Here is a 15,125-nt window from a genome sequence, read left to right on the forward strand (position 1 = left end):
ATTAAATCAAAATTAATTTATCACAAAATTCAAGAAAATTAATTCAATCAAAATTCAAAAGTGTTAGGCAATACTTAAAATTTGGAAATTAATTCACAAGTGCTAAACAACAATAAACTTGAAAAGAATTCTAAGTAAATGCAAATTAATTCACAAGTGTTAAATTTAATTAAATGTGCAACGATTAAGTAATGAAAATAACTAAGTTAATTAAATTGTGAATGCAAATGAAAACACAGAAAAATATGGAAAATACCAAAATTGCAAAAAGTACTAATCACACAGAATATAAAATAAAAAGACACACTTCAATAAGAAAATGGATAAATGCACCAAAAATAAACACTTCAATAAGAAAATGGATAAATGCACTTCATAAGAAAATGGATAAATGCACTTCAAATGAAACAAAAACAAAACACAAAAATTTGCAATGTGTAAAAATGTAAATTGTTTCTCAGCCAATGTAAATATTAGTTTAAATTTTTACCAAACCACTGTAACTATTAATTATTAGCTCTCTAAACCATCGTAACCATTAGTTATCAGTTGCAACTAATAAAAATATAACACACTTTATCCTCTTGCTATACCAATTTTCTTTCTTTGCTGCAGCTTGTTTCACACTTTCACAAAACCAGATGCCGTTACACACACAGTGTTTGTTCAGATTTCACAAAAAGCACTAAATAACACTAAATAAACTCTTAAAGAAATATCAAATCTGAAATCTACAAGTTATGAGTGACCAATTTACGTTACGTTAATATAATCTCAAGTATGTCGAGGGAGAGGAGAGAGAGAGACAGAGAGAGAGAATGTCTGAACTCAACGCGGTTCTAAGATGTAATAAAAAACTCTTCCTTACGGAAGCTGTACAGTAGAGATGACACAAAACGTTTTGGGGCAATGAGAAAGATGATGCAATCTTCTAGAAGCTTTGAATATGATGCAACTTTACAGAAAAAATCGTGAAATCTGCACGTGGTTTCGGCAACGAAGTACGCGTATGAGACCAGTTTACAGTCATGTACGTACTAGCTCAACAAAGACACGTACCCGATCGAAACAGAAATCGAGCGATAATTAAGAATTACATGTTTTTAAAAACAACACAGAGACTCGAGTTCCTCTAATCTAGAGGCGATGAAAAGTTACGAAAACAACTCTAGCTTCGAATGGACAAAGATAATCTCTCTCTTTCTTTACCACGTATATATTCTTTTTATATTATGTTATGCAGAATCTGAACACACATTTTAAAACATCCTACAACTCTAAGGCTAGCTAAGGAATCTGAAAAAATGTTGCAAAATTCTATACATAACATTTTATTCAGTCAAAGAGGGGATATATGCGTTTTGAAAGTAGCAATATATAATAATATATATAAATTTATATATTTGAGAGAATTTAGACGTGGTAAACACGTGCTTTTTAAATATTTGCTTATTAAGTGGAAAAGCGTGCAAAAGTTAATGTTGTTTATCGTTATTTTACTTGATTTATTAAAGTGTGGAAAAATTTGCTCGAATTTTGACGTGGCCAAACTAATTTTTATTGTCTGCAGAATCTTGAGACCTTAATGTTCAGCATTCATTAATCTCTTAAAAATCACTGCTTTCCATCTTGTGATTATTATTGAGAGAGAGAGAGAGAGAGAGAGAGAGAGAGAGAGAGAGAGAGAGAGAGAGAGAGAGAGAGAGAGAACCCATGATTATTCATATGAATTCATTCATGACTCACCTTCGGCAGACAGATTTCCACGTTCACCCGTGGTATACTTCGTTGACTTTTTTCCACGGTGATTCGTTCACTCCTAGAACGCGAAGTCCTTAGCGACGTATTTCAAGATTTTCTCCGAAATTTTAATATTTCTTTATTTTATTGATAGGATTTGCAGTTCTGAATTTGTAGGTGGGATTTGTAGTTCTGAATTTGTAGGTAGGATTTGTAGTTCTGACTTTGTAGGTGGAATTTGCAGTGACTTTGTTGGTTGAATTTGCAGTTCTGACTTTGTAGGTAGGATTTGCAGTTCTGACTTTGTTGGTTGAATTTGCAGTTCTGACTTTGTAGGTAGGATTTGCAGTTCTGAATTTGTAGGTAGGATTTGCAGTTCTGACTTTGTTGGTTTAATTTTCAGTTCTGACTTTGTAGGTAGGATTTGTAGTTCTGACTTTGTAGGTGGGATTTGCAGTTCTGACTTTGTTGGTTGAATTTGCAGTTCTGACTTTGTAGGTGGGATATGGTGTTCTGAATTTGTAGGTGGGATATGGAGTTCTGAATTTGTAGGTAGGATTTGCAGTTCTGACTTTGTTGAGTTTAATCTTCAGTTCTGACTTTGTAGGCGGGATTTGCAGTTCTGACTTTGTACCTAGGATTTTGCAGTGCTGACTTTGTTGGTTGAATTTGCAGTTCTGCCTTTGTACCTAGGATTTTGCAGTGCTGACTTTGTTGGTTGAATTTGCAGTTCTGACTTTGTAGGTAGGCTTGACAGTTCTGAATTTGTAGCTAAGATTTGCAGTTCTGACTTTTTACCTAGGATTTTGCAGTTCTGACTTTGTAGGTAGGATTTGCAGTTCTGACTTTGTAGGCAGAATTTGCAGTTATTGGGTGGGGTGGGGCGGGGGGAAATTGTTATTATCGACAATCGTGGTTTATTTATAGAAAACGATTGTGCATCTGCTTGCTAGGAATTGATAGTTTTCAATTGAATTTCAGTACTTACCATTGGAAATCATGTCTTAGATCGTAGATTGATGTTTTTAAGAATCTACATTTATTTCTATTTTCAGAATCATTTGTAGTGATATACTGAGAGGATTACGTATTGAAAACAGTTTTCAGTTTTAACAATCGTTCGTTAATGAAAGTCGTTGTTATCCAGAATCATCACAAATCGTTTATCTGTCGAGTGAAAATCAGTATCCATTTTGTTTTCCAGTTCACCTCTGGCCAGACGCGTATGATTATAGAATTATTAACTGACGAAACAGATTGATTGATAAGTTTACGTAATCTGGCAACGCAAAGACAAGATAAGTGATAGATAAGTTTTCGCTCAGTCAGTAAGTCTGTTAAAAGTGGAATTTTCGCTTGATGAAAAGTAATCGTTTTGACTAGCTTCTATATATATATATATATATATATATATAATATATATATATATATATATATATATATATATATAGTATATATATATATAATAGCCACACTGCCCCTTTAACTTCTCAAATTCTCTACCCTTTTCTGGACACGCTTGTCACTACAAAGCCCCGAGATCCAACTTCAAAGAAATATGAAAGAAATCAAGATGTCCGGTAGCGGGAAATTTGGGGAAACTTTGGGGAAACTTTTGTCAACATGTCACCCACCCCCCCCCCCACCCCCCCCCACACATTCACCTTCTAAACCACCTCCCCCATAACCCCCTTTCTCTCTCTCTTTCTCACTCTCTCTCTCTCTCTCTCTCCAACCACGACTTTTTGGAAGTGGTCCATGCAATCCTATTAGCCGTGTCCTTTGTTCTACGTTATTAGATTTGAGGCTTTCGCTTCCAAAAATATCCGCTCTGCTTTTATTCTGATTTGGGGAAGAGAGAGAGAGAGAGAGAGAGAGAGAGAGAGAGAGAGAGAGAGAGATTCGTATTTCGAGATTTAGGACATAGAGAGAATTATGTGGATTCATATCATATTGCGAAGATTACTTAGAAAAGAAAAGAATAAAGAGAGAGAGAGAGAGAGAGAGACGAGAGAGATGAGAGAGCCGAGACGAGAGGAGAGAGAGAGAGAGATTCGTATTTCGAGATTTAGGACAGAGCAGGAACATTTAGGACGGAGTCAACATACTGCGAGGATTATACTCAGTAAAGAGAGAGAGAGAGAAGAGGAGAGAGAATGAGAGAGAGCGAGAGAGAGAATTAGGGAGAGTCATACTGCGAGGATTACTCAGTAAAGAGAGAGAGAGAGAGAGAGAGAGAGAGAGAGAGAGAGAGAGAGAGAGAATATGCTCCTTTCTTACCCTGCATAGAATTGCCTTATGGGTAATCGATGGACGTATTCCTGGCGACAGTCGGGTTATAGCGAGACAAACAGACAGACAGAACCTCATCACTCAACAAGGGTCTTTTCCTGCTATTGGCTTTCGTGCAATGGGTTACTGTACTTTTCTGTCGGAATAAGGTCATGAGGTCACGCACTGTGACCTCTTGTGGCTTCGGAAGCAGTGGAATTTTTTTTTTTAAACGTCTCGAGAATGGATCAGGTTTTTTCTTACTGAAATTTAGTGAATATGGTCTTTTTTTTTTTGTCCTCCTGAGAACTATTATATCATCCAATGGAATAAAATAGAATATAGAATTTAAGCCAAAGGCCATGCGCTGGGACCTATGAGGTCATTCAGCGCTGGAACGGAAATTGCAGAAAAAGGGTTTGAAATGTTGTAGCAGGAGGAAAACCTCAAAGCACTTGCACCATGAATCAATTGTGAGGAGAGGGTGGGAAGCAAGATGGAAGAAAGAGAATGTGAACGGAGGTACAGTAAAGTGAATGTAAGGGGGTTGCAGCTAGGAGCCGAAGTGACGCTGCAAGCAAAGAACCTCAAGTAATGGCTGCAGTGCACCGCCCTACGGGGATCGTCTTAGTAGACGAAGAAAATTGGTGGTGGTGGGGAAACTATTATATCCCTCGTTTTATCACCAAGGAGGTCATCGTCTTATTTTATTGTCACCATAGAGAATATCTCTTTTTATCTTGTCACGAAAACCACTTGGCTTCTAGTTTTCTGAAAAGAAAACTATTGCGCCGACTTTGTCTGTTCGTCAGCACTTTTTCTATCCGCCCTCAGATCTTAAAAACTACCGAGTCTAGAGGGTTGCAAATTGTTATAGTGATCATCCACCCTCAAATCATCAAACATAACAAAATGCAGCCCTCCAGCCTCAGTAGTTTCTTTCTATTTTATTCAAGGGTAAAGTTAACTATGCTCGTGCATCTGGCAACGCAACAACACAGGCCACCACTGCCGGCTGAGAGTTTCACGCAACATTATCCGCTGTACAGAAAACTCGATTGCATTTTTTACTTGTTTTATTGTTGCCATAGAAAGTATCTGTTTTTTTTTTAATATACAAACAATCAATTTCTTCGTCACTGATGCATATGATTTAATGGGATATCCGTTGCTGCATAAAGACAGCGGTAATTTACTAGATGCATTTGCATGATGGAAAGTTGCATGATCTGCTTTCTTTTTTTACCAGTTCGGTGCTTCATCATTTCTCTCTCTCTCTCTCTCTCTCTCTCTCTCTCTCTCTCTCTCTCTCTCTCTCTCTCTCCTACTTTCTCTATTAATCTCGGCTTTGTTTACTGTTCATTTCTTCGGTTATCATTCTTTGTTCCTTCCATTGACTTTCCCCTGTTTCCTTACCCGTTATTTACCCACCATGATGGTTCCAATTATCAAGTTTTGTTTTATTTTAGCTCTTCTTTGATTCATGTTCCTCTTCCTACCCATCATCTATTCCTCTTTTTCTTCCTCATATCCCTCAAGAGGGCGGATCCATTCCTCTCTTCATTTGATTCCCATTTGTTGTCCCTTCCTATGCTTCCTTTTCTTATTCTCTTCGTCTTCCCTTCTTCTTAGTTTACTCCAGCTTCTGTTCTTTATTCCTCCGTCCATTCTCCCTCCTGCTCCGAATTTATTTTCTTCTACCCTTCTTCAGTCCTCTCACTTTCCCCTTTTCCATCTTCGTCAATCTTCTGGTCGCTATTCTTTCCTCATTCGCCCTTCCTTCTTCCTTCCTATCTTCTTCCCTTCGTCCTCCCTCCCTTCTCTTATCCTCTTCCCTTCGTCCTCCCTTCTTCTTCCCTTTGTCCACCTTCGTCCTCCCTTCTTCCTCATATCGTATTCCCTTCGTCCGCAATTCTTCCTCCCTTTGTCCACCCTTCGTCCTCCCTTCTTCCTCCCTTTGTCCACCCTTCTTCCTCCCTTTGTCCATCATTCGTCCTCCCTTTATCATCCTATCTTCTTCCCTTCATCCTCACTTACTCCTACCTTTGTCCACCCTGCGTCCTCCCTTCTTCCTCCTGTCCTCTTCCCTTCGTCCTCCCTTCCTCCTTACGTCCTCCCTTCTTCCTCCTATCTTATCGTCTTCCCTACGTTTTCCCTGCTTCCTTCCATCTTCCTCCCTTCCTCTTCTCCGTGTCCCTTCCACTCTTCTTCCCGGTTCAGTTAAAGTCCCTTTGTGGGAGAATGGTCAGGTAGTTTCGACCTGAGGGGGCGATCGATGGCAAGCACTGGTGTAATGGTAGATGATGTGTGTTTGCGTCATTCCGGGCCGATGTGTAGCACACACGCAGGTAGAACCCGGACCCTCCAGATTCGGAAGTATTATTATTATTATTTTTATTATTTTTATTATTATTTGCAGGGAGCAGACCCTCTTTGATACATGTTCTGTTGGAAATAATGGCAGTTTTCAACGCATGAAACTTATACAGGGTCTTTTCAATTCTCCTAATAATTCTTTTTTTTTCTGTCTCAGCCAGATTGTTGAGGAGAATTCCAATATTCATATTTGTCATAATTAGGATATTTGTCAAAAATATTTTATAAACAAATATTTTATCATATATTTTGCTTACAAAATAAATAGATATTGACTCAGCTAGGTGCTGAGGAGAATTCCAATATTCATGTTTGTCATAATTAGGATATTTGTCAAATATATTTTATAAAAAATATTTTATATATTTTGCTTATATACTATATAAATATTTTTTATATCTGTTATAAAAGATTTTTGACACATATCCTAATTATGACAAACATGAATATTGGAATTCTACTCAACAACCTAGTAGGAGAATTGAAAAGACCCTGTATATGATTAATTCGTTGAAAACTGTCATTATTTTCAACAAAATGTTATTATTATGTTATTATTATTATTATTATTATTATTATTATTATTATTATTATTATTATGCTTGAATATTTTTAATGAAGGATTCAAATGCTCGAATATTTGTAAAGAATTATTTAAATGCTCGTACATTTGTTATGAATGATTTAACTCTGAGAATATTGTCAGCAAATTATTCAAATCCGATGAATATTGTCAGCAAAATGATTGAAATACGAGGAATTTTGTCAGCAAATGATTGAAATCCGAAAATTTTATAATGTCAGCAAATGATTCAAAATGAGAAAATATTGTCCACAAATGGAAAAATTCAAAACCGAGAATAATTTGTCAGGCAAATTATTCAAATCCACGAAAAATTTATGTCCCCCAAAAAGAAATGATTCCAAGCCAGAAGAATTTTAGTCAGCATTGAATCAAAAACCGGAGAATAATTTGTCAAAGCAACATTGAATTCCAAATACCGAAAAAGAATTTTGTCAGCAAATTATACAATCCGAGAATTTGTCAAGCAAATGAGTTCAAAATCCGGGAAAAATTTGTCAGAAATGAATTTTCAAATCCGAGAATTTTGGATCAGCAAATGAATTCAAAATCCGAATAGAAATTTTATTTAGTCAAGCAAAAGTGATTCAAAACCGAGAATATTGTCCATCAAAATGATTCAAAATCCGGAAAATTTATTGTCCAGCAAATTATTCAAAAACCGAGAATTTTGTCAAAGCAAATGATATCCAAGAACCACAACAGAGAGAATTTTTGTCAAAGCAAAATTGAAATTCAAAATACAAGAGAAATTTGTCTGAGCAAAATTAGTTCAAATACTGAGCATTTATGTCAGAAAATTAAATTACAAATTCCGATGAATAATTTGATCACAAATGAAATTACAAAAACCGAGAAATATTGCAGAAAATAGATACAAAATTAAAAACACAGAGAATTTTATTGAATCAAGCAAATGATATCCAATCCGAAAAAGAATTTTGTCAGCAACTGATTTAAAATCCGAAAGGAATTTTGTCCAGCCAAAATATTCAAATCTGAAGCATTTTGGTCAGCAAAATTGATTCAACTCCGAGAATATTGTCAGCAAATGATTTCAAACCGGAATATGCAGCAAATGAAAATTCAAATTTCCAAGAATTTGTCACAATGATTCAAATCTGAGCATTTTGTCAAAAAGCCAAATTATTCAAAAATCTGAGAATTTGTGCAAATGATTCAAAACGAGAATATTGTCAAAGCAAATTTGATTCAAACAAAAACGAGAATTGTCCAGCAAATGATTCCAAAAACCGAGAAAGAATTTTGTCAGCAAAATGATTAAAATCCGAGAATTTTGTCAAGCAAAGGATTCAAACCGAGGAATTTTGTCAAGCAAATGATTCAAAATCCGAGAATTTTGTCAAAGCAAATTGATTCAAATCCGAAAAAAAGAATTATTTGTCATTTCAATATGATGCAAATCCGAAAATCATTGTATCAGCAAATGATTCAAAAACCGAGAAATTGTCATAAATGATTCAAACTGAAATATGTCAGCAAATGATTCAAATCCGAGAAATTTTTGTTAGCAAATGTTAAAATCCGGATTTTTGTGTTTTTTTTTTCTTCTTTAAAAAAAAAAAAAAAAAAAAAAAATTTTTTTTTTTGTATCAGCAAATGATTGAAATTAGAGAATTATATCAGCAAACGATTGAAATACGAGAATTTTGTCAGCAAATGGTTAAAATCCGAGAATTTTGTCAGCAAATGATTCAAATCCGAGAATTTTGTCAGCAAATTATTCAAATCCGAGAATTTTGTCAGCAAATGATTCAAATCCGAGAATTTTGTCAGCAAATGATTCAATTCCGAGAATTTTGTCAGCAAATGATTCAATTCCGAGAATTTTGTCAGCAAATGATTCAATTCCGAGAATTTTGTCAGCAAATGATTCCAATCCGAAATCATTTTGAACGATTCATTAGATATCGAATATTTTTGACGAGCAGTAGATAATATCTCCTCACCCCCACGCCCCGACCTCACCAACACTAAGCTTATTAGTTTACCCTACCAAGTGCTAATTCGGACCTCTCTCTCTCTCTCTCTCTCTCTCTCTCTTCTCTCTCTCTCTCTCTCTCTATTGAGCGCGTTTGGAAAGTAAGAGTCGTATATGGCACAAAGACGAAGTGCAGGCGCCTTACTGGTGTCGCAGGCTATATATAATGAAATGATATAGTGAGAGGATATAATGGAAGGCTATATATAATGAAAAGAGTGTTGTATCGTGAGCAGATGAGGTAACCATAATGATTTGGGTGTTGCCGTTATATTTTTTATTGGTACTTATATCGTCACTTTCATTGTTAATGTTTTAGTGGATAAATATCAAAAGCGGGGCCGGGCATAATTCCATTGCAAGAGAGTAGAAGTTGTACGTTGTGTTCAACATTTTTCCCCCCATGTGTCTCGGATAGTTTGGTGGCTCTCTCTCTCTCTCTCTCTCTCTCTCTCTCCTCTCTCTCTCTCTCTCTCTCTCTCTCTCGCAGGTATGATTTTACTTTCTTGTAGAAAGATATTTTCGTATCCTTGGGAACTCTGGATTCGGGTTTGAGTTTTTTCCCATTTTTTTTTTATACTTTCGGAATCGAATGACAGACGCTTCATGTGGCGTAACGCTGTAGTTATTGCTGATGTACATTCTCTCTCTCTTTCTCTCTTATAAATGCCGTAATTCTTCAAGTTTTTATGCTTGCTTGTCATTGACAGTAGCTCTCTCTCTCTCTCTCTCTCTCTCTCTCTCTCTCTCTCTCTCTCTCTCTCTCTCTCTCTCTCTCTCTCTCTCTTCCCTTATAACTGCAGTAATTCCTCAGGTTCTTATACTTGCTTGTCATCGACTGATGTTTCTCTCTCTGTCTCTCTGTCTCTCTCTGCTCTGCTCTGCTCTGCCTTGTCCTTTAAACGGCTGTAAAGCCCCTAGGTTCTTAATCTCTCCTGTAATCGAGAGATGTGCTCTCTCTCTCTCTGTCATAACCATTGTTGCAACTCCTACTCTCTCTCTCTCTCCTGTCTCTCATAACCATTTGCAACTTCTACTCTCTCTCTCTCTCTCTCTCTCTCTCTCTCTCTCTCTCTCTCTCTCTCTCTCTCATAACCACTGTTGCAACTCGTAAAGCTGTTTCAAGTAGTAGCTCACGCTCTCCAGTTATTCTCTGTCGGTAATCTATTGATTCCTCCTTTACTTTGACAAAGTATTATTTCTATATTGGCGCCTTTGGGGTTCAAAGTGCTCCACACTCTCGGAGCTGGACGTTGTACAGTCCAAAGCATATATAGAATAAGGGAGAGGCCCCATCCTATATACTTTGGTTCAGTCCACTCTCTCGTGTAGTGGTTTGCGTAGGTGATGGGGAATATTGCATTTCGTGAACGTCCATTTTGTGGGAATTGTTTTCAAAAGTGCTTCAGGTTCTCTCGTTGGTCTGGTATCGATTTGGTTCGACTTATTCGTCAAAAGGAAAGCGAATGGAGTCGTGGCTCGTGTATCTCTTAATGTATTTATGTATGTATGTATATATGGATTATTGCGAAACGCCGTCGGCCACAATAAATGGAGTTAATAATTGTTCGTGGGCCTATCCATCTGCCCTTGGTCTATCTCTCTGTCTCTCTCTGTATATAATATATAATATAAGTGTGTGTGTGTGTGTATATATATATATATATATATATATATATATATATATATATATATATATATATATAATGTGTGTTTGTTTGTATTTCAGGGTTGCCATGTGTGCTGGTTAATCTTTAATTTCAGTGCTTTACCTAATTAAACTTTGATATATTATAGGAAGACTAACATAACAAATATAAGAGATATAAGAGAAAGAAGGAAGATTCTCCAATTGAGCAATATTTAGTTGTCATACTAAGAAGAAGAAGAAGAAGAATGCAACGATATAAACTCACACCTTTCACTCTGTGTTCTGTATACTGAACAACAGCCCCGTCTGATCACTTTATAATCCAATGTAAGTCAGATTGCAGATGAGTGATTTATGGTCTGGATTTCGAAGCTCAGCACCACCGAGCTGCCAATGAATTTGATAAAAGAGCAGCTTTCGAACGAAGATGTGGTTGTGATGATTAACGAGTATTTTGGAGACATGACTCGCCAGCGCGTGGAAACTGTTCGTAAACGGAGACTTAATTTCCTATGAACCGGAGTCGTATGATGATGATGACCTTACCAAATTGCGTATGAATTTGAATAGATTGGTGGTCACTGTGGGGTGGAAACTCGTGTGGAAATTCTGAAAGAAACTGTTCTTTAGCGTCCTTTGATTGCAGAGTTTACAACGTCATGTCGAAAATGGACAGCAGTAACGACAGCGGTAACTGAATTGCCGTCTATTATCTCTCTCTCAAATCAGTTATTCAACAGCTGTAGATGTCGTGGAAATGTCATGTTCAGTCACTTTCAACATGACTGAAGCAACGGCCGAGATTTACGGTTTTTCTTGTGTTAAAACTTTTCCTCATGGGCCGTTACCGTCGATAAGAATATCTTCAGGATCTGATGACATCATTCACTGGTAATGATTTATTTTTAAGAGAGAGAGAGAGAGAGAGAGAGAAGAGAGAGAGAGAAGATAGATAAGTATATCTCAGTTTAAACAAACCACTGAGCTGATTAACAGCTCTCCTATAGGACCGGCCCGAATGATTAGATATTTTTACGTGGCTAGGAACCAGTGTGTTACCTGGCAACAGGACCTACAATTTATTGTGGGATCCGAACCACATTATATCGAGGAGGTAATTTCTAATCACCAAAAACAAATTTCTATAATTCCACGTAAGCAGAGCCGGGTATCGAACTCGGGGTTACCGAATCGGCGAGCACGTAAACCACTCTTCTAACGAGAGAGAGAGAGAGAGAGAGAGAGAGAGAGTTTGACCTGAGCCCCAAAGGCGAAATGAATAATTTTATCGAAAGATGGTAACGGGAACAAATGAATACGGAATCATTGGGGCAGAATTCCAGAGTTTAGAAATACGAGTCGGTCAGTATGTGGCTGACACTATGTATGATGTGAGGGACTTGCTTGTCGGGTGCAGCCTCTTCTGCAGAGGGTCTCTCGTCCGAGCGAATCCATGACGCAAGAACTTTTCGCTTACTCGGGGAGTAAGCCGACACACTACTTTGTTATTGTTGTTGTTATGGTGGGCGGGGGGTTGGGGGGGGGGGGGGGGGGGGGGGAGCAAAGGTCTATGGGAGAGCTTAAAAATGTCTGAAAAATACGTTTCGCGTTGAGTTAAAGATTCAGGAATTTCAGGAGAGGATATTTATAATTTATTAGAATCAAAATGTAAACAATAAATAATTTGCATATTAAACAGTACAGAAAAATTATTTCTAATAAAATATGGCGTATTTATTTTAATTTTCGTTGGTAAAACAAGGCTCTATTTGACTGTAGAATCTAGCACGTTTTAATTTAACGTTATCAGTTAAGAATATAATGTTTACAGCTTATGCATAAGAGGAAAATCTTGCACGTGTGCAGAGTAAGCTGGAGGCCGGATCACGCTTCTTTTTTTATTTTATTTTTTTTTTAAATATTGTGTGGCCATATTCAGACAGAAGGAAGTCGAAGTAACAGTGAAATCAGAATGCTTGGGATTCAGTTTTGTAGCTGAAACCAAGATTACGTCATCTGAATAGTTCTTTTGAAACAGCAACAGGATTTTTATTCGTTTCAATAAAACAGATTCTTAGTACTTTGAACACCTTGGAATATTATATATAAAAATATTTATTCATTAGCCGTGTGTGTGTATGTGTGTTTCTGCCCCTGGGAAAGACAAAAATAATAATAGAATATTATGTAGTAAATGCTTAGCACATTTTTTCCAAGGAACTTGCTTTGTTGGCCAAGACGTAACCATAAATCCTGTTTTGGAGGAAGTATCTTGTGGCCACTACGTCATTACCTTTGAGCATGACTGCGTTCGATTGCATATCGGTTGAATCCATTTATATACTCATATCGACGAGGAGGTTATGTTTCTGTTATTATTTCAGTAAAAAAAAAATTGTTTTTACGAAAAATAGTCTATACTTGGGCTCCGTGACTTGCAGCTTCGATAAACTTTTGGGAGAGGTATGAATGTAACTTTCGTGATTATGGGACCTTTTTGGGACGATGGTTGACCCAGCTATGGCGGAGGTTTGTGATAACCGAACGTACTTTGTTTTAAATAGTTTTCTGGGTACTGTGAGCAAATGTCTAAGGTTCAGTTAAGCATTCCTTCGATCCCCAGTTACGTGGCTTTTTTTTTTTTTTTTTTTTTTTTTTTTTATCCGTACCCTTTGGTGGTCTCTTTTCACCAACCGTCAAAATTCTTTTGCGTTTACATTATCCATTTTTCATCTGTGATTCAAGAACAGATTCCTTCGAGCGAGCGCCGCAGGCTACTAGAGTGTAGGGAGAACGCTATCATCTGTTTAAACTCCATAGTAAAAACAAGTCTATTGACTGTTTATGTATCACCTTTATCGATTAGTTCTGTTTGGGGAAGTTGAAAATGGAATCTTTTTCTAGAGAAGGACATGAGGTTGGCCATCCATCGGCTCAGCCTGAAAGAAAGTGGATTGATTACCTTTGCGGTCTTGTTTTCCACGACGGTGTTGCGTGTGTCACGGTCTTTTGTAAATTATCTGGACTTTCATGTCTCAGCTGAGACGACTTTCATGTGGCGAGTGACTACGGGTAGTAGGTACCTCCTTTCAACAAATACGCGTTGCGTTCGCTCAGCAAAGAGAAGTCTTGTGCGGTAATGTTCTTATATACATTATTTAGAATCGATTTTACGTATTCGTGTCGCCTGATTAGGGAATTGCTTGTGTCGAGGTTGGTTTTGTCACGACTTGCAGTGTTGATTTTAAATTTTATCTGGTTCAAAGGTTTTTTTATTATTATTATCCTGCTCCGGGGTAAATTTTCTCAATTTTCGCATTATCATTAACTGCTTTATTTTCCAGTGTCAACGTTCGGTCTAAAATAAAATGATTAAGTCAGAGATTTTAAGCTCGGTTATGTGAGCTGCGCAGAGGCTGGTGACCACGGAACAGAAACAAACAAAAGACTGTAAACATAAAGTTATTGACACCCAAGAAATATATTAGTTCTAGATAACGACCCTCGAATACCCTTGGGGGTTACTATATAGGAAAGATCCCATTTTTATTTAACTGTGGAGTGGGTGTATATGTACACTTTATACCAAGAGGTTGGTTTATATTTTATCGTCATATACCAGGTGTTTCTGTCCAAAGCGTCCTATAGAGAGCCTTTGTATAGGTGCTTATTACATCCTTCCATTATCCATGTTTTCCAGGGAGTTGGTTACAGCCTAGTGATTGCTCAAGCGCTCGTTGGTGTGTACTGCACAGTACCCATAGCCTGGCTCTTCATCTACTTCAGAGATTCTTTCATCACAAACAATAATTTGTTTAGATGGGTTGACTGCAGAGGTGAGAAAATGCTCTTTTGTTGGATTATTGGGGTAACAGAGCCAGTGGGGTTAGTATTTAGAACCAGGAATGCAGTGTTTTGGGTAGTCAGATGCATTAGGTATCTCAGCTTAATTATTCTGATGCTTGAATTTATTCATATTCTGGTGCATTCTAAATTATATTTGTGTAACACTGTTTGTTTTACCCCTCAGTAACTTTTGTATAAACTCATTCATTATTTACGTTCTGTAGGTTACTAGCTACTGCTATATGTAGACTTGCCATTTAGGTATTTTTATCAAAGACTTTGATTTTTATTGAATTGTCCATGTGCATAGGAGGGCGCATGCGCAGTGAACATCAGATCTGGTTTTATATTTTCCTTCACTGTGATAATCTTATTTTAAGTTTACAGAAGATTAAATATCTGTTAGGTTTATTTTTTTCTTTTACATACTCGGTATTCCTAAATCCATCACTTTCTTATTTATGTTCTTTGTAATTAATTCACTGTAACTGCCATCTGCTTTTCACTGAACTGGTATGCTGTTCAACATCAAATCATTATAATGAACAGATATTTTTTTATAAACTGCATACTGATATTTCATTCTTATCATGTGTAAATTGTTTTGCATTTTGTTCCAGCAGTGTTATTTCAATTAATCATATTGTGCACAAGGC

At 36.9% G+C, this 15,125-nt stretch overlaps 1 protein-coding gene across 1 annotated transcript in view; it reads left to right on the forward strand.

Annotated features, from left to right (window-relative positions):
- LOC135204231 (uncharacterized) overlaps window positions 1-15,125 on the forward strand; it is a 185,295-nt gene that overhangs the window by 152,452 nt on the left and 17,718 nt on the right. The window contains exon 5 of the mRNA XM_064234338.1: window positions 14,324-14,459. Within this exon, the coding sequence (XP_064090408.1) occupies window positions 14,324-14,459 (136 nt within the window). The remainder of the gene's footprint in view (window positions 1-14,323; window positions 14,460-15,125) is intronic.

Source organism: Macrobrachium nipponense, chromosome 44 (genome assembly GCF_015104395.2).
Source record: "Macrobrachium nipponense isolate FS-2020 chromosome 44, ASM1510439v2, whole genome shotgun sequence".
NCBI classification, from domain to species: domain Eukaryota; kingdom Metazoa; phylum Arthropoda; class Malacostraca; order Decapoda; family Palaemonidae; genus Macrobrachium; species Macrobrachium nipponense.